The sequence below is a fragment of the Lynx canadensis genome, chromosome B2 (assembly GCF_007474595.2).
Source record: "Lynx canadensis isolate LIC74 chromosome B2, mLynCan4.pri.v2, whole genome shotgun sequence".
NCBI classification, from domain to species: Eukaryota; Metazoa; Chordata; class Mammalia; order Carnivora; family Felidae; genus Lynx; species Lynx canadensis.
Window position 1 is genome coordinate 50,417,854 of NC_044307.1, and position 22,414 is coordinate 50,440,267.

General features: G+C 38.7%; 1 protein-coding gene across 1 annotated transcript in view; it reads left to right on the forward strand.

Annotated features, from left to right (window-relative positions):
- The window catches only part of EFHC1 (EF-hand domain containing 1), a 67,335-nt gene that overhangs the window by 31,934 nt on the left and 12,987 nt on the right, over window positions 1-22,414 (forward strand). Inside the window, exons 7-9 of the mRNA XM_030315710.2 lie at window positions 920-1,060; window positions 9,620-9,833; window positions 10,226-10,373. Of these exons, the coding sequence (XP_030171570.1) occupies window positions 920-1,060; window positions 9,620-9,833; window positions 10,226-10,373 (503 nt within the window). The remainder of the gene's footprint in view (window positions 1-919; window positions 1,061-9,619; window positions 9,834-10,225; window positions 10,374-22,414) is intronic.

A 22,414-nucleotide genomic window follows, 5' to 3' on the forward strand; every position in this document is an offset into this window, starting at 1 on the left:
ATCACAAGGGCCAGGATTGGGAGTAGGGCCAGCTGCTGCTTTGGCAGTAAGGGGTCAGTGGACATCAGCAACACAAGAGTCACACCCCTTCCTTGTCCGTGGTTTCACTCTTCATGGTTTCAGTTACTGGTGGTCAACTGCAGTCTGGAAGCACATGATCCTCCTGATGTATCATCAGAAGGTCAATAGTAGCCAAACACTGTCACAACGCCTATGTCACTCACCTCATATCATCTCATTACGTAGGCATTTTATCATCTCGTGTCCTCACAAGATGAAGATGAAGTGTGGGTGCAGTACAACAAGATATTTTGAGAGAAAGAGCCCACATTCACATAACTTCTATTATAGTATGTTGTTATAATTGTTCTATTTTATAATTAGTTATTGTTGTTAATCTCTTCCTGTGCCTACTGTATACTTTCTTCATGGGTATGTATGAGAAAGAGAATAGTATATATAGGGTCAAGGCATCTACCGGGGGTCTTGGGACATACCCCCCCATGGGTAAAGGGGACGACTGTACTTTCAATCTAGCCCTGACGGTTACTCTGTAGCATCATCAGCCACTCCTATGGGCAGCGATCATGGTGTAAAGTCCATATATAAAAAGGAATGGAAATTTCACTTAGCATTACACTCTCCAGTTCCATCCACGTTGCTACAAAAGGCCATATTTCATTTTTTCTCATTGCCACATAGTATTCCATTGTGTATATAAATTTCATAAAAAAATAAAAAAATAAATAAATAAAAAGGAATGGAAAAAGCAATGTTACATTTTCTGAATACAGTACATTCTTATATATAGAAATTGCTTTTGAATAAGTATTTTCTAGATTTTTAAAAAATAAACTTAGTTACCTTTAATGTAATTTTAACGCAAATATCATCAGCTTTACTTCTTGTATTTCTTCAGGAATTACCTCCTTATAACGGCTATGGACTAGTTGAAGACTCTGCTCAGAATTGCTTTGTTCTCATTCCAAAAGCTCCAAAAAAAGATGTTATGAAAATGCTGATGGATGATAACAAGGTGCTTCGTTATTTGGCTGCACTGGTGAGGAGGACTTTCATGTGCTGAGATTCTGTTCTGTCTTGGTGCCCGGTTGTCCATTTTGTCTGTAAGCTGTGGAATATCAGCTCTCAGAGTTGTGTGTTACTTGAACAAGGCATGAGATCCAATCCCCAACCTTTGGGCAGGTTGGATAGTATTAGGGGTGGTGCCCTGAACCCACACCTAGCTCTAGTTCTATTTCCTATAACCATCTTTAGTAGATCATTAATCTCTCCCTACCCCTTAACTTTTGACTGACGTGTTTGCCTTTTTTATTAAGTAATTATGAAAGTCTGACACAGTCAAGTTATTTGTATACCTGTGTGCAGTCGAGGGTACTGTGTTTTCCTTGAGGATAGGGACCATATCTCACTAATTTTTATCATTACCTTTGACATCTAGGTTGATGCATTTTATATTCATTAAATGTAATAAATGGAATCATACCAGTTCAATAGATATTGCCTTTGAGAGGTCATATGGCTAGTGGTTAAGAGCATGGGTTTGGAAACAGGCATAAATTTAAATCCCTAATATTCTACTCATTGGCTGAATTACCTGAGGCAAATTCCGGATGGGAATTCAAAGGATAATGCCTTTTAAAATGGAAAATATGTAGAAATAGGAATGTAAGCATTTTATTTAGAAATATGGACATAAATAGAAATTGAAATAAGTTACTTCTGGAAATAGGAATTGGGAGTGTGGAGAGGTGGGCCAGGTGACTTTTCAAATTGTATGCATATATTTGAAAGAATAAAAATTTAATCAAATATTTTTCTAAAATATAGTTGGCTAATATATTTTAGAAAAATGTTGAACAAAGCTTTAAGTACAAAGAGTCCTAGCAAACTCTAGGCCAACTAGCACACTCCACACCATAAAAATTCTGATTGGTGAATGTTTTATATTTTTACCAAGTTCTCTGAGTTACAGTTAAAGTTCAGGATGCTTCTTGAATTATGATATAGTAACCGTAAGCTCCGTGAGGACCAGGATCATGTCTCTCTAGACTTTGTAGATATTTGGTAACTGTAGGTTGAATGGGTAAGTTTTTTTACACATACACTACCCATGAGTTAGGCAATATAATATTATGCATATTTTATGTTTCAAAACATAAGAATCAGAGGGGCTAGTTGGTTTGTCCCAGGGGTTAATGCTGCTTAGGCAGAGGCAGCACTAGAACTCAGCCTTCTGAGTCCAGCCCACCATTCTTTTTTCTTTTTTTAAAGAGTACATTTCTATTTTATTATTTTTTAATTTCTTTAATGTTTATTTTTGGGAGAGAGAGAGAGACAGAGCGTGAACAGGCGAGGGGCAGAGAGAGAGGGAAACACAGAATCCAAAGCAGACTCCAGGCTCTGAGATGTCAGCACTGAGCTGGACGTGGGGCTCGAACTCACAGACTGCAAGATCATGACCTGAGCCGAAGTTGGACACTTAACTGACTGAGCCACCCAGGCACCCCTAGTACATTTCTATTTTACAGTGTAAATAATTTGGGGAATATGACAGTACCTCCAGTATAAGCAATTTTAGTGCTGCCATCTTATATGTGAGCAAGGCAGTAGAAAAGAGTATCATGGGTGTTTTTACTACAGAGAAATACCACAGCCCTGAAGAAAGTGACATGAAAAGCCATTATAAGGAAGGAAGCTAGAAAACAAATCTTATCCCTGCAGCTCTGAGAACCCTCAGCAGCCCGGTATTCTTTTGATTAAGAACCAGTATAACACTTAGTCTGTGAGAAGGGAAAAGGGCTCACGTGAGTTTGTAAATTACATAATTGTAGTTTACCTCCCATGCCTGCAAATCATGGAAAAATTATTATATTCTATAATTGATTACAAAAATTCCTATGAATAATGTTAGATATTGCTAAGTGAAGAGAAAAAAATACATTTATATTGACTGCAGTGTTCTATATTCACAAATAACCTGGGCAAATGTGATATATCACAAAAGTTTGAAGAGTCAGTAGAAGACTTCTATTTCTAACAATGATAGACTAGATAATTTGGACTTCCCTCTTGTTGAAGGTAACTAGAAGAATTGGTGTGTGTTCCTGTGTGTGTGTGTGTGTGTGTGTGTGTGTGTGTGTGTGTGTGTGTGTGTCTTTACTACGGTGTGAAGGTGCTGGACAATAAGATGTGAAGAATCATTGAGCAAAAACCACGGAAATATTGAAAACCAGAGAGGTGAGCCTGGCAGGTGCAGCCATTTTTCCTCTGGGAATTGTGCTGCTTGCGGTGGAAGCACCTATGAGGGCAAATATTGGAATGTAGGGCCCATCAAATGCAGAAGTAGCTGGTAAACCCTCTGTACTTTAGTCCATAAGTGCATAATCCTTGAAGGGACTATTGTCTGGCTTTGAATTGTCTCAGTCCCTGAAGTGTCTCAGTTCCAGAAATCAGATTAATGTGATCCTAGACACCTAATGACCCAGGTGTCTGGCAGAAGCAAATCAAATTCTTTGAAGATAGCATCATCATAAGCTTCGAACTATTTTTACAAACAATGTGAAAAATATAATATATGGCATTTATTCAAAAAAGCAATATTAATAACACGGAGTCCAGACACAAGGCAAGATGACGTGAAGAAAAATGAACACAAACGATAGACAATAGAAGTAGGTCCACAGGAGCTTCAAATGCTGGTGTTACCAAACTCAAACTTAAAAAACAAACAATACTTACTGTGTTTAAGGAGAAAGAGGATAAGATTGAGGACTTCAGCAGAGAACAAGAAACAGAGTCTTTCAGTTTTGAAAAATTATTGCAGGAATAAAGGGATAAAACTAAACGCAGGAAAGTATTTGATAAAATTCACCTATTATGACTTCAAAACAAAACTCTTAGTAAGTAGGGTATAAAAGGGGATTTCCTTAGTCTGATGAAGAGTATTTTTCAAAAATCTAAGTATTCATTCAAACAGCAGACTTAGTGATGAAATGTTGAGTGTGTATTCTCTGAGACTAGGAACAAGGTAAGACTGCTATCACCCCTTCTATTCAACATTGTACTGGACGTCCTAGCAAGAGCAGTAAAACAATAAGAAAAATAAAAGGTATGAGAATTAAAAAGGAAGATAATTATCATTATCTAAAATAAAGGATTATATATGTGGAAAATCACAAAGGATCTACATTATGTGTAGATTCTACATTAGTAGAATCCATGTATAAATGGCAACAAAAAGTAAAGTTGGAAAAATGCCATTTACCATAGCTTCAAAAATATTTCTAGGAATAAAACAAAACATGTTTAATACCAAAAAGATTATTGAGAGAAAATTAAAGAAGACCTAAATAAATGAAGGGACATACCATGTTCACCAGTTAAAATTTGATTCAGTATTATAAAGATAATTTGCCACAAGTTGGTCTATGGTTTCAAAACAATTGCAGTCAAAATCCCAAAGTGTTTTTATTTTTGTGGAACTTGGCAAATTGATTCTATAATTTGTGTGGAGATGCAAGGCACCAAGAATAGCCAAGACACTGGAGAACAAGATCAGTGGAATTTGTTCTCCAAAATACCACAGTATATTAAAAAGTCACATAAAGTAATTAAGACAATATGGTATTGGTACAACGATAGGTATTTATAGCATGGAATCAAATAAATTAACTGAGAAACAGACCCCCACCCACTTAAGAAAAATGACAAATATGGTCCTTCAGAAGGCGCTAGAAAGGGCAGGTCTCCAATAAATGGTATCAGAACAACCAGATATCCATATCCATATGGGGAGTAAGAAGAAAATTTGATCTCACCTCACACCAAAAATAGGAATCAATTCTGGGTGGATTGAAGACTTAAATGTAAAAGGCAAAGCAGTCAAACATCCTGATGATAATATAATCTTTGTAGTAAGGAAAGGGTTTTTTTTAGCAGGACACAAAGAGCAGTAATTGTTTTAAAAATGGGTAAATTTGACCCAGTAAGATGGAAAGTTTCTGTTCCTCAAAAAACACCATTAAGAGAGTAAAAAGAGCAAGGTCAGAGTGGGAGAAGATGTTACTATAGAAATCAACGGGGCACCTGGGGGGCTCAGTCAGTTAAGTGTCCAACTCTTGGTTTCAGCTCAGGTCATGATCAGTTGGTGAGATCGAGCCTCACATTGGGCTCTGGGCTGACAGAGGGGTGGCTGCTTGGGGTTCGTTCTCTCTCATCTCTCTCTCTCAAAATACATAAATAAACTTAAAAAAGGAGAAATCAACAAAGAACTTATATCCAGAACATATAATAAAGAGTCTAACATCATTTTTTTAAATGAACCAGAAACCACTATTTCGTGAAACAGGTTATCCAAAAAGCCAACAAACCTAAGGCAAGGTACACAGCCTCTTTAGTGATCAGTGAAGTACAAATTCTAACTGCAGTGAATTGCCTCTACTCACCTACCAGGATTATTACATTGGTGAGAACATGAAACAATACGAATTCTCTTACTTTTAGTGACTTAGTTAGGAAAACAGTTTGGCATAATCAAGTATACTAGATTGTGCCAAAATGGAACACTACACGCACACCAAAAAATAAGAATGTCCTTAGCAGCATAATTCATGATAGCCAAAAATAGACCTAAATGTCCATCTATAGGAAACTGGATAAACAAATTATAGCATATTATACAATAATTTGAATTCTGCTCAGCAATGAAAATGAATCAACTATAGCTACAAATAACAAGGATAAATCACACAAACATAACTTGGAATGTAAGAATCCAGACACAAGGGGCACCTGGGTGGCTCAGTTGGTTAAGCGTCTAACTTCAGTTCAGGTCATGCTCACAGTTCATGGGTTTGAGTCCCATGTCAGGCTCTCTGCTGTCAGGATGGTGCCCACTTTGGATCCTCTGTCCCCCTCTGTCTCTGCTCCTCCCCTGCTCACGCTCATATTCTTGCACTCTCTCTCTCAAAAAATAAACTTAAAAAAAAAGTATTTAAAATAATCCAGAGACAAAAGAATACATACGTATTACAAAATTTCATTTTTATGAAGATTAAAAAAAACAGGCAAAACAGAACTGTTTAGGGATGCCAGCTTTCTAGTAAAACAAAGCAAAGAAAAATTTAGGGAGGGATAGGATGTTGATTGGAGAGGTTTTCCAGATTCCATCAATGTTCTGTTTCTTGATCTGGGTGGTGGTTACACATTGTTCATACTTTATGAAAATTCTTTGAACTGTACATTTTTGGCTTTTTTGTAGTGTTTCTCTGTATTGTATTTCACAGTAAAGTGTGTGTGTGTGTATATACAGATTTAAAAGAACACCAGCAGAACTATTAGTAAAGAAGTAGTGGTTATCTTCTCATGGGCAAGAAGAAAGAGGTGGTATTCTGGTCATGGTAATTTTCAAAGGTTTTTCCCTGACCTAGTTAGTGAAGTAGAGGGTGTATTCATTTAGTTCATCACAAAAGCTCTGGAGGATGAAAGAAGTGTGCCTGACAGTAAGAGGGGCCTCAGAATATGGGGACTCCAGAAGAAAAGACAGAAATTCACAAGAAGGAAGTATGTTGGCACAGTGATCAGAGACAAATACAATTAAGTTCTCTTGATTTCAGACAGATACTGCACATGTTCTGAGGAAATCAAGTATGCTATAAACCCAGGTAGGCAGTTGGTGCCTAAGTAAAAATATGCTAGGGAAATATCCAGGGCTCAGACTGGAGTGCTAACTGACAAACTTGGGGAAGCTTGAGAAGAGCATAAGGACGTAACTTGAGCAGTGGTCTCCACGGCAGCAGGCTTGCCCTTCCAACGAGCCTGGGGACAGCATATAATCCATGGGGGTGTGAAGAAAATATTACAACCTCTGTTTATAATTTATTATGAGTGCATGTATTTTATAGCCTCTGATATTTTTACATGTACTTTGTAGTGCACAGAACATGTTTATATAGAAGAACATATGTTGCATTATTCATTCACTCATTCATTCAACAAATATTAGAGAACTACTTTGGGCTTGGCATAGTTCTGGGCATTGAGGGTACAGCGGAAAACAAGACAAACATTCTGTAAAAAAGCCGGAGACAGAGTGATGGGGGAAGGGCTCATTTATACTGGAAGATAAGGGAAATGCTGGGGGAGGTGGGGGACCACAGAGTACAGGAGAATGACCAGAAAGAATGACCGAGGGAGCTACCAGTGGCATATCTGAGGGAACTGCATCTGATGCAGAGGTGGTGTACAGGGAATGCAAGGTAGAGAGATTGCCATGAAGATGGGGTCAGGCACAAGCTCAGAGCTGTGCAACCAGTGGCCTAACAAGATCAAAGGGCTAGAGTGGTGGGAGTAGTCCCCCGTGGTGCAGGTAACAAGCCTGCAGACAATTAAAAAATAAAACCAAAAGTTGATCTTCTTACTGTCATCACATACCTGTAATTCTAAATATCAGCAATACAATACTCATCCTCAAAGGGACAGTACAATTTCAGTTAATAAATGCAGAGAGAAGAGGGCAATAAGAAATTACCACTAAGCACACTCCATCACAGCAATAACTGTCGTAGATAAGATCCTTCAGTGGATGCTAAAATTAAATTCAAATCAAAGGGAAAACCTTTGAGGAGAAACAGGATTTTCATAGTGTGTGTTCCTCAAGATATTTATCAAGTGCAAAGGGAAATGTAACTTTAGAAGGGAGAAACCCAGCAGGTATCTTCTTAACCAGGTGACCACGGTCAACATCACTAATAATAAGATAAGGCAATATCATGAACTTGATATGCTGAGAAAGACATGACATTTTTTTCTGTGGTATTTTTGCCAAATGTGCAAAAATGAGATGCACAAGGGATATTCACCAAAATAATTGACCATTATGGTTCAAAAGTGTCAAGGTCATGAAAGACAAAGACAGAATGAGGAACCGTCACAGTTTGGAGGAGACTGAAGAGAAACAACAGCTAAATGCAATGTGAGATCCTGTATAGGATTCTGAAACAGAAAAAGAACATAAATGAAAAACAGAAATTTGAATAAGGACAGTAATTTATTTAACAGTATTGTACATTACTGTTTACCATTACTGTGGCTTTGACCATTGTACTGTGATTATCTAAGATGCTAATATTAGGGGAAGCTTGGTAAGGGGTATATGAAAATTCCCTTTTGTTGATACAACTTTAAGTGTAATCTTAGTTCAGAATAAAAATTAAAAAATATATTTTTTAAGTTTTTTTTTTTTTAATTTTTTTTTTTCCAACGTTTATTTATTTTTGGGACAGAGAGAGACAGAGCATGAACGGGGGAGGGGCAGAGAGAGAGGGAGACACAGAATCGGAAACAGGCTCCAGGCTCTGAGCCATCAGCCCAGAGCCCGACGCGGGGCTCGAACTCCCGGACCGCGAGATCGTGACCTGGCTGAAGTCGGACGCTTAACCGACTGCGCCACCCAGACGCCCCTTTTTTAAGTTTTAAAATAGTCCTGCCAGAGTGAACCATTGGTGTTCTTCCTGTAACCCCCTGAGTATAGCCCTGTCTGTAGCCGTGCTCAGAACTTCATATTTTATTCAATGTGATGGGAATCCTCTGGAGGTTTGAGAGCAGAGGAGTGATGTGATTTGATTTTTATTAACTATATTGTGGATATTGAAACATGTTTTCATTGTAGGAGTATCAAAAAGGTTTGGAGACTGTTAGATTAGGGAATGGTAGGAGGAAATTATTTTACTAAGAAGAAACCCAGTGACTTTCTTTGATAAAGGAGAAATTGATATACAAGAAATTCCATGTTGTGAATGAGAAGGTATGTGCTGGAGTTAAAATTGGAGAGGATTTCAGTCAAGAATAAGCATGTCTGCATTTAGGCCTGTTCAATCTGGAATCTGTTTCTTAGGGTTCTGTGATCACTCTCAGTGATTTGTTTTAGGAACAGTCTTGTCTACAAGATAGTTTCTCAGAATCAGTTTCAGCTCTATGACATTTTATTACTGATTCTCCCTTTCTTCAGTTTTATTTTTAAAAATATGTGTATAAATGGATTGGTTTAAAGAACTGAACTTTGCATAATCATCTTAGTGTCCATGAAGTTGAACATAATGTCAGCCAAGAGGTCTCAAACTGTGGGCAGCCTGTGACAGAATATAGCCCACATATGTTTTGTTTGGCCCGCATGGTGCTTTAAAAGAGTTAAGGTCAACATTTTTAAAATCTGGAGTTTTATTTTCTTTCCAAGTTTTTATTTAAATTCTAGTTAGTTAACATATAGTGTAACATTAGTTTCAGGTGTAGAATTTAGTGATTCATCACTTACATACAACACCCAGATTTCTGTCTTCTCATGAAAACTGGGAGAATCTAACAACATTGGGCCTACTTTACCACAAGGCAGCAACCAGAGTTGAGCTGGAGCAGCCTCCTTTAAATGAGTCATGTCTATTCCAGGCTACCAGAGTCTCCCCTTGCCCCCCATCTCTGTTCATTTATATTATACTTTGTATATTTGGTTTATATTTTATACCTAGTCCTATAGATATTTAAGTTTAGAGCATCTGGATAGATCATGTACCTTCATAATAACTTCCTTTCTTCTCCTTTCTAGGACTCTCCCATCCCAGAAGACAAAGACCGCCGATTTGTCTTCTCTTATTTTCTAGCCAGTGACATGATCAGTATCTTTGAGCCACCTGTTCGCAATTCTGGCATCATTGGTGGCAAGTACCTTGGCAGAACTAAAGTTGTTAAGCCGTCCTCGTCAGTGGAAAACCCCATCTACTATGGCCCTACTGACTTCTTCATTGGTGCTGTGATTGAGGGTAGGTCTAAACATGGTTTAGCTTTCCTACCCACCAAGCGAATGGATTCTTCTTAGTTGGAATTTAATTCATTTAACTCTTGTAAGAGGCAGGTAGGCTATATTCCAGCTGAAATAAAGCTTGTATGCTTATATATGTGATACAGTGTCTTAATCTGTTTCTTTATCAATTAACTAGAAGTTGGTTGCATTTGTAGGCTATGGATGTAGGCCCTGACTTCCTGAGCAAACTGAGCAAACTACTGCATATTAGTTTAGAGAACTATTGAAAATTCAGTCATCTAGTTCACAAATGCCTATCTGAATTTTTCATTGGAGGATCAGTGTTATTTTACCCCTTATTGGATGATTAAAGGCATAACCAACCTAAGCGTATTTCTACCCTCTCCCCAGTGTTTGGCCACCGGTTCATCATCCTTGATACAGATGACTATGTTTTGAAGTACATGAAGAGCAATGCTGCCCAGTATTCGCCAGAAGCACTCTTGTCCATTCAGAACCGTGTTCAAAAGCGAGAAGCTCCTGCACCGGAATTGGAAAAGTATGTTTGCCTGTCTAGGGTCCACTTTGGCTTTGGCACATATAAGATATTTAGGAAATACTTCTTGGTAAAATAGATGGGTAATCACATTTTAGATTTTCAGATTTCCCTCACCAAATGGGAGTTATTAGACATATGCAAAAGGCTTCCTGAGTCCATTATCGTAACTAGAAACTTAGAACTTTTTCAACTTCATTTACTTAGCAAATAATTATTGAATGCCTAGTAGGTATCAGATACTCTCACTAAGCCCTTGGGCTTTTTATCAGTCAGCAGAATAGATGAGAAGTTGCTCTTCTCATGGAGTTGACCTTATAAGCAGTAGGAGGGAGACAGCCAATAAACAACACAGTAGGTGATGGGTGGTATGGAAAAGTGGAGCACAATAGGAGGATAAGGATTCTGGAGGATGGTGGTAGGTTGCAGTTGATGTGGGGAGCCTGGCACACCTAGAGAAGGTGACAGCGAGCAAACACTTGAAGGAAAAGGAGTTAGGTATGTGGATATGTGGGGGAGGAGCTATCCGGGAAGAGGGAATGGCAAGTGTGAAGGCCCAGCTTGCCTCGGGTACTGGCAAGAAGCAAGCAGATGGGAGCCGGGGAGTGAGAGGAGGGAGTGGGGGGTTAGAACCTAACAGGGGACTAGATCAGGTAGGCCCCCTGGGTCTTTGGGAAAATGTTGACTTTTCTCTGAGTGACATGGAGAGCCACTCTGGGGGGTTCTGTGTCAAGGAATGGCAAGATTTGACATGTGTTTTAAAAGAACCCCCTGGCTCTTATGCTGAGACTAGATCAGGAGGGAGATGAGTTAGGATGATATGGTAGCAATCCAGGCAAGAGGGGACGATGTGTGACCAGGTGTGTCAGTGAACATGGGGAAAAGTGCTTTTATTCAGGATGTATTTTGAAGGTAGAGCCAATGGGACTTCAGACAGATTGTATAAAGGATTTAAGACAGTGGTTAAAAATGACTGCAAGGTTTTTGTCCTGAGCAACTGGAAGGAAGGAGTTGCCATCAACTGAGATGGGAAAGATGTGCATTATGGGTAAAGGAGGGTTGTTTTTTTTTGTTTTTTTTTTTTTTCTTTTTGGTTGGTGGAGGATTTCAGCTTTGGTTATTTGTAGGAGTTCTGACAACACTGACCTCATCTTTGGCCCACCATCTTGTTCGTGCCCATACAAAGTCCCTGCTGGGGGCTGGTGTGTTCCTGGCCCAGTGGTGGTTAACGTCTGCCCTGACTGGACGGCCGGAAGGCTTGTTCTGATCTTCCCTAAAGTGGTGCATAGAAGGCCGGCTTTCAGTAACTGGTAGAGCTGGCTGGCACACAGAAGGCCCCGCTGTAGGTAGCCGGTAGAGCTGGCTGGGGCACAGAAGGCCTGCTTTAGGTAACCAGTAAAGATCCTTTGGTGCACAAATGGTAGCACTTTAGATAGCTACCCTGTGACCTCACCACCATACCCCTCGCTCCATGAAAGCTGGGGATTGAGGTCCCAACTGGATGGAGAATGGGGGCAGAGAATAGCTGGGTACTACCTGGATCCATCTACCCGATCCCCCTGTCAGTAACTTACCCCGAAAGAAACTATATAAATGGTGTGGAGTGGCTTACTTTGTTTTTCAGCCTTAAAGTGCCTTTCTGTTCCAGGGGATACTTTACTGACCCTCCTCCACCTTCTAACAGATACCCTAGGTTTAAGGTAACTATTGGATATCCAGGTAGAAATATCAAACAGGCCTTTGGATATATAAATCTGGGTTTCAGGTCTGGGCTGGAGATGTAAATGTGGAAGCTGTTGGCATATAGATGATGTTTTAGGCCACAGGACTGGGTGAAATCTCTAAGGGAGTCCATTTAAATGAAGAAAACGGCTCCAAGGACTAGGCTCTGAGTCCTTCAAAAGTAAGCATTGAGGGAGGAGACTGGGAAGGACAGCTAGTGAGGCAGGAAGAAAACGAAGTGGGTGTGGTGCCCTGGAAGTCAGGTGAAGGAAGTGCAGGCCACCCTCCCTTTGCACAGAACATGGGACCCTAAAAACAGCCATGCAAAAATAATCTTAATAATTAATGGGAAAATTTACTGTTGTTATGTGACCTGTAAAAATTTCGGTCAAAACATGAAAAAAACATGAATGTATAGGGACATGGAATGGTTATGAATGTATAGGGACATGAAAAAAATAGTAAAACCAGTTTTTATTTGGTACACTGTGATTTAAAACATTAGCAACATTAAGAATTAAAGTAAAACACTTGCCAGGGTGCCTGGGTGACTCAGTCAGTTGAGAGTCCAACTCTTGATTTTGGTTCTGGTCATGATCCCAGGGTTGTGGGATCAAGCCCCGCATCGGGCTGTCTGCATTGGCGGCTCCGAACCTGCTTGGGATGGTCTCTCTCGAAACTTGCCAAGACTAGGTTGAACAGTGCTTGCCTTGTTCAGAGCGAATGAGTGTCTTTTCTATGCCCTGGCAGATTGTCATAGTCCTTTCTAATTTTGGATCAGCTTTCAACATTACATTATTTTCACTTTCAATGTGGTAAAGTATCTCCTCCTATTCTTTTAATGACCATGAAGTACCTCTGAGAGTCCTTTTAATGGGAAGTTTCTCGCTGCATCTGGGAGATCCTTATCCTTCCCGAGCACCCAGTCTCCACATTTGGGCCTTGGGCTGCCTGTCCCGTCTGTGCACTCGTTGAGAGTCACCACTGGTGGTGGTGGCCATTTTCCTGGTCAGCTACTTCTGTACCTCCATTATGTTAGATTCCAGGTTTACTTCCAGTGTTAGAACTTTCTGTGTCTTTGCTTCACTTCCACTTTTCTTGGCCCATTTCCTTTTCAATGATACATTTCAAATATACATTTTGCCATCTATCTGTGAGCAGAAAAATAGATACTCAGTGGCCAGTCACTGACAGACTTTGAAAAAAGTGCAATGATGGTCACTGATCGACGTGCATGTGTTGTTTGTATGGTGATTAGTACATTGACCAGCCTGACAGTGAGTTTGTGCTTTGTGCAGTTCCTCACAGTCAATACACTGTGGTCACTGAAATTTGAACCATGTTGTTAAGGGACTGGGTCATTTAACTCAACAGTGGCAACTGAAATCCATGCATATCTGAACCTTGCAAAGGGAGAGCCTACTATATATCAAGGAAGACAGAACGATTCATTGTGTCAAATGGGGATGTAGCAATGTAGGGGAATCCAAGTGGGAGTTTCAGTAGAATGGGAAGGGCAGGAGAACCTGATGGGAGGGGATATAAGAGAGAATAGGAGGAGAGGAATTTGAGACCCTGGAATTATGGACAACTCTTTTGAGGAAGTTTGCTGTAAAGGGGAGGAAACCTGGGCAGTCAGAGGAACTAGAGTCAACAGGGAAGGTTTTTGTTTATTTTTAAGATAAAATAAATAACAGCCTATTTGTACATAAATGGGAATGAGTTTGCAGAAAGGGAAACTGACAAATGTGTGAGTGGGGAGCTTTGTGGAGAATGGGCCAGAGGATGGGACTCGGTACCTGGTGGAGACAGAAGCACCAAGCATTCATCTCTGGCACTTGTTCTCAAACTTTCTGGTCTCAGAGCACCTGTATGCTGCTAAAAATTAGTGAGGACCACAAAGAGTTTTTGTTCGTGTGGTTTTCATCTATTGATATTCACCATATTGAAAATTATATCTGAGAAATTTTTAAATATTTATTAGTTTTTAAAAAAAATAATAAACCCATTTCATGTTAACACAGACAACAATATTTTATTAAAAGTAACTACATTTTCCAGAGGCACCTGGGTGGCTCAGTCAATTAAATGTTTGACTCTTGGTTTCAGGTCATGATCCCATGGTTTGTGGGATCAACCCCTGCATTGCGCTCTTCTGTGCTGATAGCACGGAACCTCCTTGGGATTCTCTCTCTTTGCCTCTCCCCTGTGCATGATCTCTCTCTCTCTCTCTCTCTCTCTCTCTCTCTCTCTCTCTCTCTTTCTCTCAAAGTCAATAATTTTTTTAATGACTGTATTTTCCAAACAAAAATAGAAGAGTGGCATTGTTTTACATTTCTGTAAATCTCTTTAATGTGTGACTTTATTAATAGACGACAGCTGGGTTTTCATCTGCTTCTGTATTCAGACTGCTGTGTTACCATTGGTCATGTAATCTTTGGAAAACTCCATTGTGCATTTGTGAGAAAACAAAAGTTAAAAAGCAAATAATACTGGTTTAGTAGTATTATGAGAATAGAGCTTCCAGGAGTCCTGGGATTACTCTTTGAAACCTTGATCTATGGCAGTAGGTAGGAAGACGGACAGTGTGGGTGCAGCATCTGGAAGGTGGGTGAACATGGTTGAGGGGCCCTTCTCAGTGTGCCATTTTCAGAGCAGTCATGTCACAGGAAGAGTAAGTATGGGGACATGTTGGAGGTTTCGGGAGAGAGGAGAAGCTGTGAAATGCACCATTCTATTGACTATATTGATAAAATAAATATAAAAATAAAATGAAAATAAATGCATAGCATTATTTGATCTAAGAAATGAAATGGCAATTATAATTGTTATTCACCATCAATCAAAAAAATGCATCTTACTTCCGGAGTTGTAAAAAATGTGAAACAAACGTAACAGGCCTAATGAAAGACAACAGCTGTCTAGGAAAGCGGGAGGGCGCATGGACTGGACAAGCACTGTTTGGTGACTGGGCAGCATTAAGGGCTGAGGGGAGCTTCGTGGTCATCTGTCTAATTCAAGTACTTCTCAGAAGTTTTTTCTGTAATTTCCCTTTATCTGTGCAAATACCAGCAACACTGGAAGGCTTCTTGCTTAGGCATACTATCAGGAGAATCTTTTTTTTTTTTTTTTTTCTGAGAAAAAGATAATGTGTGGCCCTTAGGGTAAGATACCAATGAAAATAAAAAGAAATTCAAATTCAAGTTCTGGGTTAAGAGTTCCATTGCTATCCCTGTTTTGACCCTCATCTTCCCTCTCTTCTATTGTAATGGGCCAGAAAATGCTTGAAGGTGATATGAAGCCAGGCATCGCATCTTCCCTGTCTTCTATCCGTTCTGTCTTTGGCTCCTAACTCCTCCCATCTGGGAAAGAACCCACTCTAAGGGGATACAAATCCTTTATTTGACTAATCACCAAGAATAATGAAAGGGGATCTCGAGTACTTGTCAGACCTGAGTACTTCTTATGTCAAGTGTCAATCATAGCATGATAAAATTAGGAGTTAGCCTTTTTTTTTTTTTTCTTTTAAGTTTATTTTGAGAGAGCGTGACCCGGGTAGAGGCAGAGAGAAAGGGAGAGAGAGATCCCAAGCAGGCTCTCTGCGCGGCTTGATCTCAAACTGTGAGATCATGACCTGAGTTGGTATCAAGGGCTGGACGCTCAACAGTCTGAGCCACCCAGGCGCCCTTGGTTAGCCATTTGCTTTCTCAGAGCCAGAAAATTAAAAAGTGCACAGAGAATTATTGACTTTATCTGAAGCTTTTTTGGGGTTTTGGGTCCTTGTTGCAAAAACAAATGCTCATAAATCCACCCCTCTACAGGAAATCTCCATGTATTTATATATTATTAATTAACATCCCCATTTGTGCTCTTCATTTTCAAGAGGACACTCCTCCCCTGCTCACTGTGATCTTTTTCATCCTTTTTCACTTCCAGCCACATTTCCTATACAGACATGATCAAATATTCTCTCTCTCTTTTTCTTTCTGTTTTCTTTGTACCCCAAGCTCTTCCATATTCACTTTGCAGTTGGTCTCAAATATGAGACCAAATGATGCAAGGTAAGTTCAATTTTCCCATTCTTCACCTTAGAAAGTTTCCAAGCTGTCATTCATCTTCTCTTTACCTTCTTGTCAAAGATAAGTAGCTCCCATTTCTCCAAGTTTATTTCTTTTGTTTTGGGTATGTAACCACCTCCTTTCTGACTGCTTCAGAATCCATGCTTCATAAGTTGCTTTCTTGAAGGTCGTCAATTATTTCCATATCTAATGGTCTCTTCTCATTTATTCATCAACTCAACAGATATTTGAGCTTGCGTGCTGTGCCAGACCTTCATAAATGCTCAGGAAAATATATGAGAGAGTAGGTAGTAAATAGATTAGGCTTTGTGGGCCATACCATCTCTGTTGGAACCACTCAACTCTGCCCTTACAGAGTGAAAGCTGTCATAGACAATGTGTAAATTCAGGTGTGGCTGTACACCAATTAGACTTTATTTAGAAGAACAGGCAGCAGGTTGGTGTTGAACTGTTGTAGTTTGCCAAGTCCCTGGTCTAGTGGTAAGCCTTGTTTGATCTACATGTAAGTTACTCTTTGCCATCACCCCTTCCTTTTTTAATTCCATTACCTTGTTTTATTTACTTAAAATTTTTTTTTTACCGTTTCATTTTTTTAATTTATATCCAAGTTAGCATATAGTGCAACAATGATATCAGGAGTAGATTCTTTTTTTTTTTTTTTTTTTTAGGAGTAGATTCTTTAATGCCCCTTACCCATTTAGCCCATCCTCCCTCCCACAACTCCTCCAGTAACCCTCAGTTTGTTCTCCATATTTATGAGTCTCTTCTGTTTTATCCCCCTCCCTGTTTTTATATTATTATTACGTCCCTTCCCTTATGTTCATCTGTTTTCTATCTTAAAGTCCTCATATAAGTGAAGTCAGATGATATTTGTCTTTCTCTGACTGATTTCATTTAGCATATTACCCTCTAGTTCCATCCATGTACTTGCAAATGTCAAGATTTCCTTCTTTTTGATTGCCGAGTAATACTCCATTGTGTGTGTGTGTGTGTGTGTGTGTATACACCACATCTTTTTTATCCATTCATCCATTGATGGACATTTGGGCTCTTTCCATTCTTTGGCTGTTGTTTATAGTGCTGCTATAAACATTGCATGTGGTGCATGTGTTTCTTCGAAACAGCACCTGTGTCCCTTGGATAAATACATAGTAGTGCAATTCCTGGGTTGTAGAGTAGTTCTATTTTTGATTTTTTGAGGAACCTCTATACTGTTTTCCAGAGTGGCTGCACCAGTTTGCATTCCCACCAGCAATGCAAAAGAGATCCTCTTTCTCTGCATTCTCGCCAACATCTATTGTTGTCTGAGTTGTTAATTGTAGCCCTTCTGACAGGTGTGAGGTAGTATCTCATTCATTGTGGTTTTGATTTGTATTTCTCCGATGATGAGTGATGTTGAGCATTTTTTCATTTGTCGGTTGGCCATCTGGATGTCTTCTTTGGAGAAGTGTCTATTCATGTCTTTTGCCCATTTCTTCACTGGATTATTTGTTGTTTGGGTGTTGAGCTCGAGAAGTTCTTTATAGATTTTGGATACTAACCCTTTATCTGATAGGTCATTTGCAAATATCTTCTCCCATAGTGTCGGTTGCCTTTTAGTTTTGCTGATTATTTCCTTTGCTTTTTATTTTGATGAGGTCCCAATTGTTTACTTTTGCTTATGTTTCCCTTGCCTCCTGAGATGTGTTGAGTAAGAAATTGCTGCGGCCAAGGTCAAAGAGGTTTTTGCCTGCTTTATCCTTGAGGATTTTTATGGCTTCCTGTCTTACATTTATTTAGGTCTTTCATCTATTTTGAGTTTATTTTTGTGTATGATGTAAGAAAGTGGTCCAGGTTCATTTTACTGCATGTCGCTGTCCAGTTTTTCCAGTGCCATTTGCCAAAGAGACTATCTTTAAAATTTTTTAACATAGTGTTGTATTAGTTTCAAGTGTATAATAATATATTCACCTATTCTATACATTACTCAGTGTTTATCACAATAAGTGTACTCTTAATCCCCTTTACCTATTTCACCCATGCCCCCCACCTCTCCTCTGGTAACCAGTTCTCTAAATTTAAAAGTCATTTTTTGGTGTCTTTTTTCTTTGTTCATTTGTTTTGTTAAATTCCACATATGAATGAAATCATATGGTGTTTGTCTCTTATTTCACTTAGCATTATACTCCCTAGCTCCATCCATGTTGTTGCAAATGGCAAAATTTCATTATTTTTTATGGCTGAGTAATATTCCATTGTGTGTGTGTATATGTGTGTGTATACCACACTTTCTTTATCCATTCATCTATCAATGGACACAATTTCCATGATTTGGCTGCTGTAAATAATTATGTAATAAACATAGGGGTGCATAAATCTTTTCAAATTCCTGTTTTCATATTCTTTGGGTAAATACCCAGAACTGGAGTTACTACATCATATGGTAATTCTTTTTTTTAATTTTTTGAGAAAACTTCATACTGTATGTTGTCCACATGGCTGCACCAGTTTGCAGTCCCACCAACAGTGCATGAGTGTTCCTTTTTCTATACATCCTTGCCAATGCTTGTTGTTTCTTGGGTTTTTTATCTTAGCCATATTGATAGGTGTGAGGTGATATCTCATTATGGTTCTGATTTGCATTTCTCTCAAAAAAGATAATGAGTATCTTTTCATGTGTTTCTTGGACACATGGATATCTTCTTCGGACAAATGTTTGTTCATATCTTCTACCTATTTTTTTTTTACTTTTTTTTTTTTTTTACATTTTTGTTTATTTTTGAGAGACAGAGACAGAGCACATGTGGGGGAGGGGCAGAGAGAGAAAGAGACGCAGAATCGGAAGCAGGCTCCAGGCTCTGAGCTGTCAGCACAGATCCCGATGCGGGACTTGAACTCACAAACTGTGAGATCATTACCTGAGCTGAAGTTGGACACTTAACCAACTGAGCTGCCTGGGTGCCCCTCTCCTACCTATTTTTAATTAGATTATTTACTTTTTTGGTGTTGACTTGTATAAGTTCTTTAGATGCTAACCCTTTATTGAGTGTGGCATTTACAAATCTCTTCTCCCATTTGATAGGTTGTCTTTTAGTTTTGCCAATTGTGTGCTGTGCAGAAGCTTTTTTACTTTGATATAGTCTCAATAGTTAATTTTTGCTTTTGTTTCCCTTCCCTCAGGAGACTTATCTAGAAAAATGTTGCTAAGGCTGATGTCAAAGAAATTACTGCCTATGCTCTCTTCTAGGATTTTTATGGTTTCAGGTCTCACATTTAGGTCTTTAACACATTTTGAGTTTTTTATTTTTTTTTATTTTTCATGTAGCTATCCAGTTTTCCCAGCACCATTTACTGAAGAGATTATCTTTTTCACATTGCATATTCTTTTTTTGTAATGTTTATTTAATTTTGAGAGAGAGACATAGAGTGTGAGTGGGGGAGGGGCAGAAAGAGAAGGAGACACAGAATTTTGAAGCAGGCTCCAGGCTCTGAGCTGTCAGCACAGAGCCTGTTACGGGGCTTGAACCCATGAACCATGAGATCATGACCTGAGCTGAAGTCCAGCCCTTAACCAACTGACCCACCTAGGCACCCCCTGCGTATTCTTTTTTTTTTTTAAGTTATTTATTTTGAGAGAGAGAGAGTGAGCACAGGAGGGCAGAGAGAGGGAGAGAGAGAGAATCTCAAGCAGGCTCCATGCTGTCAGTGCAGAGCCTGATGCAGTGCTTGATCTCACAAACTGTGAGATCATGACCTGAGCCAAAATCAAGAGTTGGATACTTAACTGACTGAACCACCCAGTTGCCTTCATATTGTATATTCTTGTCTCCTTTGTCAAAGATTAATTGACCATATTATTGTGGGTTTATTTCTGGGCTCTCTGTTCTGTTCCATTGATCTATGTGTCTATTTTTGTGCCAGTACCATACTGCTTTGATTATTACAGCTTTGTAGTATGTCTTGAAATCTGGGTTTGTGATACCTCCAGTTTTGTTTTTCTTTTTTAAGATTTCTTTGGCTATTGGGGTCCTTTGTGGTTCCACACAGATTTTAGGAATATTCTACTTCTGTGAAAAATACTCTTGGTATTTTGATAGGGATTGCAATGTATAAATTTAGGGATAGGGATTTAAATGTATAAATTGCTTTGCGTAGTATGGACATTTTTAACAGTGTTTGTTCTCCCAGTCCACAAACATGGAATAGCTTTCCATTTGTTTGTGTCATCTTCAATTTCTTTCATCAGTGTTTTATAGTTTTTAGAGTACAGGTTCACCTCCTTGGTTAAGTTTATTCCTAGGTATTTTATTATTTTTGGTACAATTGTAAATGGAACTATTTTCTTAATTTCTCTTTCAGCTACTTCATTATTAGTGTATAGAAATGCAATGGATTTCTGTCTATTGATTTTGTATCCTGTGACCTTACCAAATTCATTTATCAGTTCTAGGGGTTTTTTGGTGGAGTCTTTGGGGTTTTCTATATCATGTCATCTGCACATAGTGACAGTTTTACTTCTTCCTTACCAATTTGGTTGCCATTTATTCTTTTCTCTTATTGCTGTGGCTAGGATTTTCAGTACTATGTTGAATAAAAGTGGTGACAGTGAACATCCTTGATCTTAGGGGAAAAGCTCTCAGTTCTTCACCATTGAGTATGATGTTAGTTGTGTGCTTTTCATATATGGCCTTTATTATGTTAAAGTATGTTCCCTCTATCTCTACTTTGTTGAGGGTTTTTGTCATGAGTTGATGTTGTATTTTATCATATGTTTTTACTGCATCTATTGAAATGATCACATAGTTTTTATCCTTTCTCTTACAGATGTAATGTATCTTGTCGATTTGTGTATATTGAATCAGCCTTGCATCCTGGGGCCTGCTTGATTGTGGTGAATTATTTTTTTAATGTATTGTTGGATTTGGTTTCCTAATACTTTGTTGAGGAATTTTGCATCTATGCTTATCAGAGATACTGGCCTGCTCTTTTTTTGTAATGTCTTTATCTGGTTTTGGTATCAGGGTAATGCTGGCCTCATAGAATGAATCTGACAGCTTTCCTTCCTGTTTTATTTCTTGGAATAGTTTGAGAACAATAGGTATTAAGTCTTTAAATATTTGGTAGAATTTACCTGTAAAGCCATCTGGTCCTCGACTTTTATTTGTTGGGAGTTTTTTTTGTAATTAAAATATTTTTTTTAACATTTATTCATTTTTGAGAGACAGAGGAGAGACAGAGCATGAGTGGGGCTGGGGCAGAAAGGAGAAGGAGACACAGACTCGGAAGCAGGCTCCAGGCTCTGAGCTGTCAGCACAGAGACCAATGCAGGGTTTGAACTCACAGACCATGCGATCATGAGCTGAGCTGCAGTCAGAACCTTAACGGACTGAATCACCCAGGCACCCGTTAGGAGTTTTTTGATTACTGATTCTATTTTATTGCTGGAAATCAGTCTGTTCAAATTTTCAGTTTCTTCCTGATTCAGTTTTGGGAGGTTATGTTTCTAGGAATTTGTCTTTTTCTTCTAGGCTGTCTAGTTTGTCAGAATATTATAAAAAAAACTATATACCTTTACAGTCCTTTGAATTTGTGTGGTGTCAATTATTTCTCATTTATGGTTTCAAGTTCTTTTTTTATTTTTTAAATTTTTTTATGAGTCTGGCTACAGGCTTGTCAATTTTGTTGGTCTTTTCAAAGAACCAGCTCCTGGTATCATTGTACTGTTCTATTGTTTTGGGTTTGTTTTGTTTTTTTGTTTTTTGGGGTTTTTTTTTAGTTTCTATTTTGTTTATTTCTGCTCTAATATTTATTATTTACTTTTACTGGTTTGGGGTTTTGTTTGTTCTTCTTTTCCTAGGTATTTCTAGGTTAGTTTGATTATTTGAGGTTTCTCTTAACTTCTTGAGGTAGGCCTATATTGCTATAATCTTTCCTCTTAGAACCACTTATGCTGCATCCTAAAGATACTGGACCATTGTTTTCATTCATCTCATGTATTTTTGATTTCCTCTTTGATTTCTTGGTTGACCCATTCATAGTAGCATGCTATTTAGCCTTCACGTATTTGTGTTCTTTCCAGACTTGTGTGTGTGCGCGTGCGCGCGTGCACACGCATGCGCAGTTGATTTCTAGCTTCATAGTGTTGTGGTCACAAAAGATTCATGGTATGACTTCAGTCTTTTTTAATTTGTTGACACTAGTTTTGTGGCCTGATATATGGTCTATTCTGGAGAACATTCCATGTGCACTTGAAAAGAATGTGTA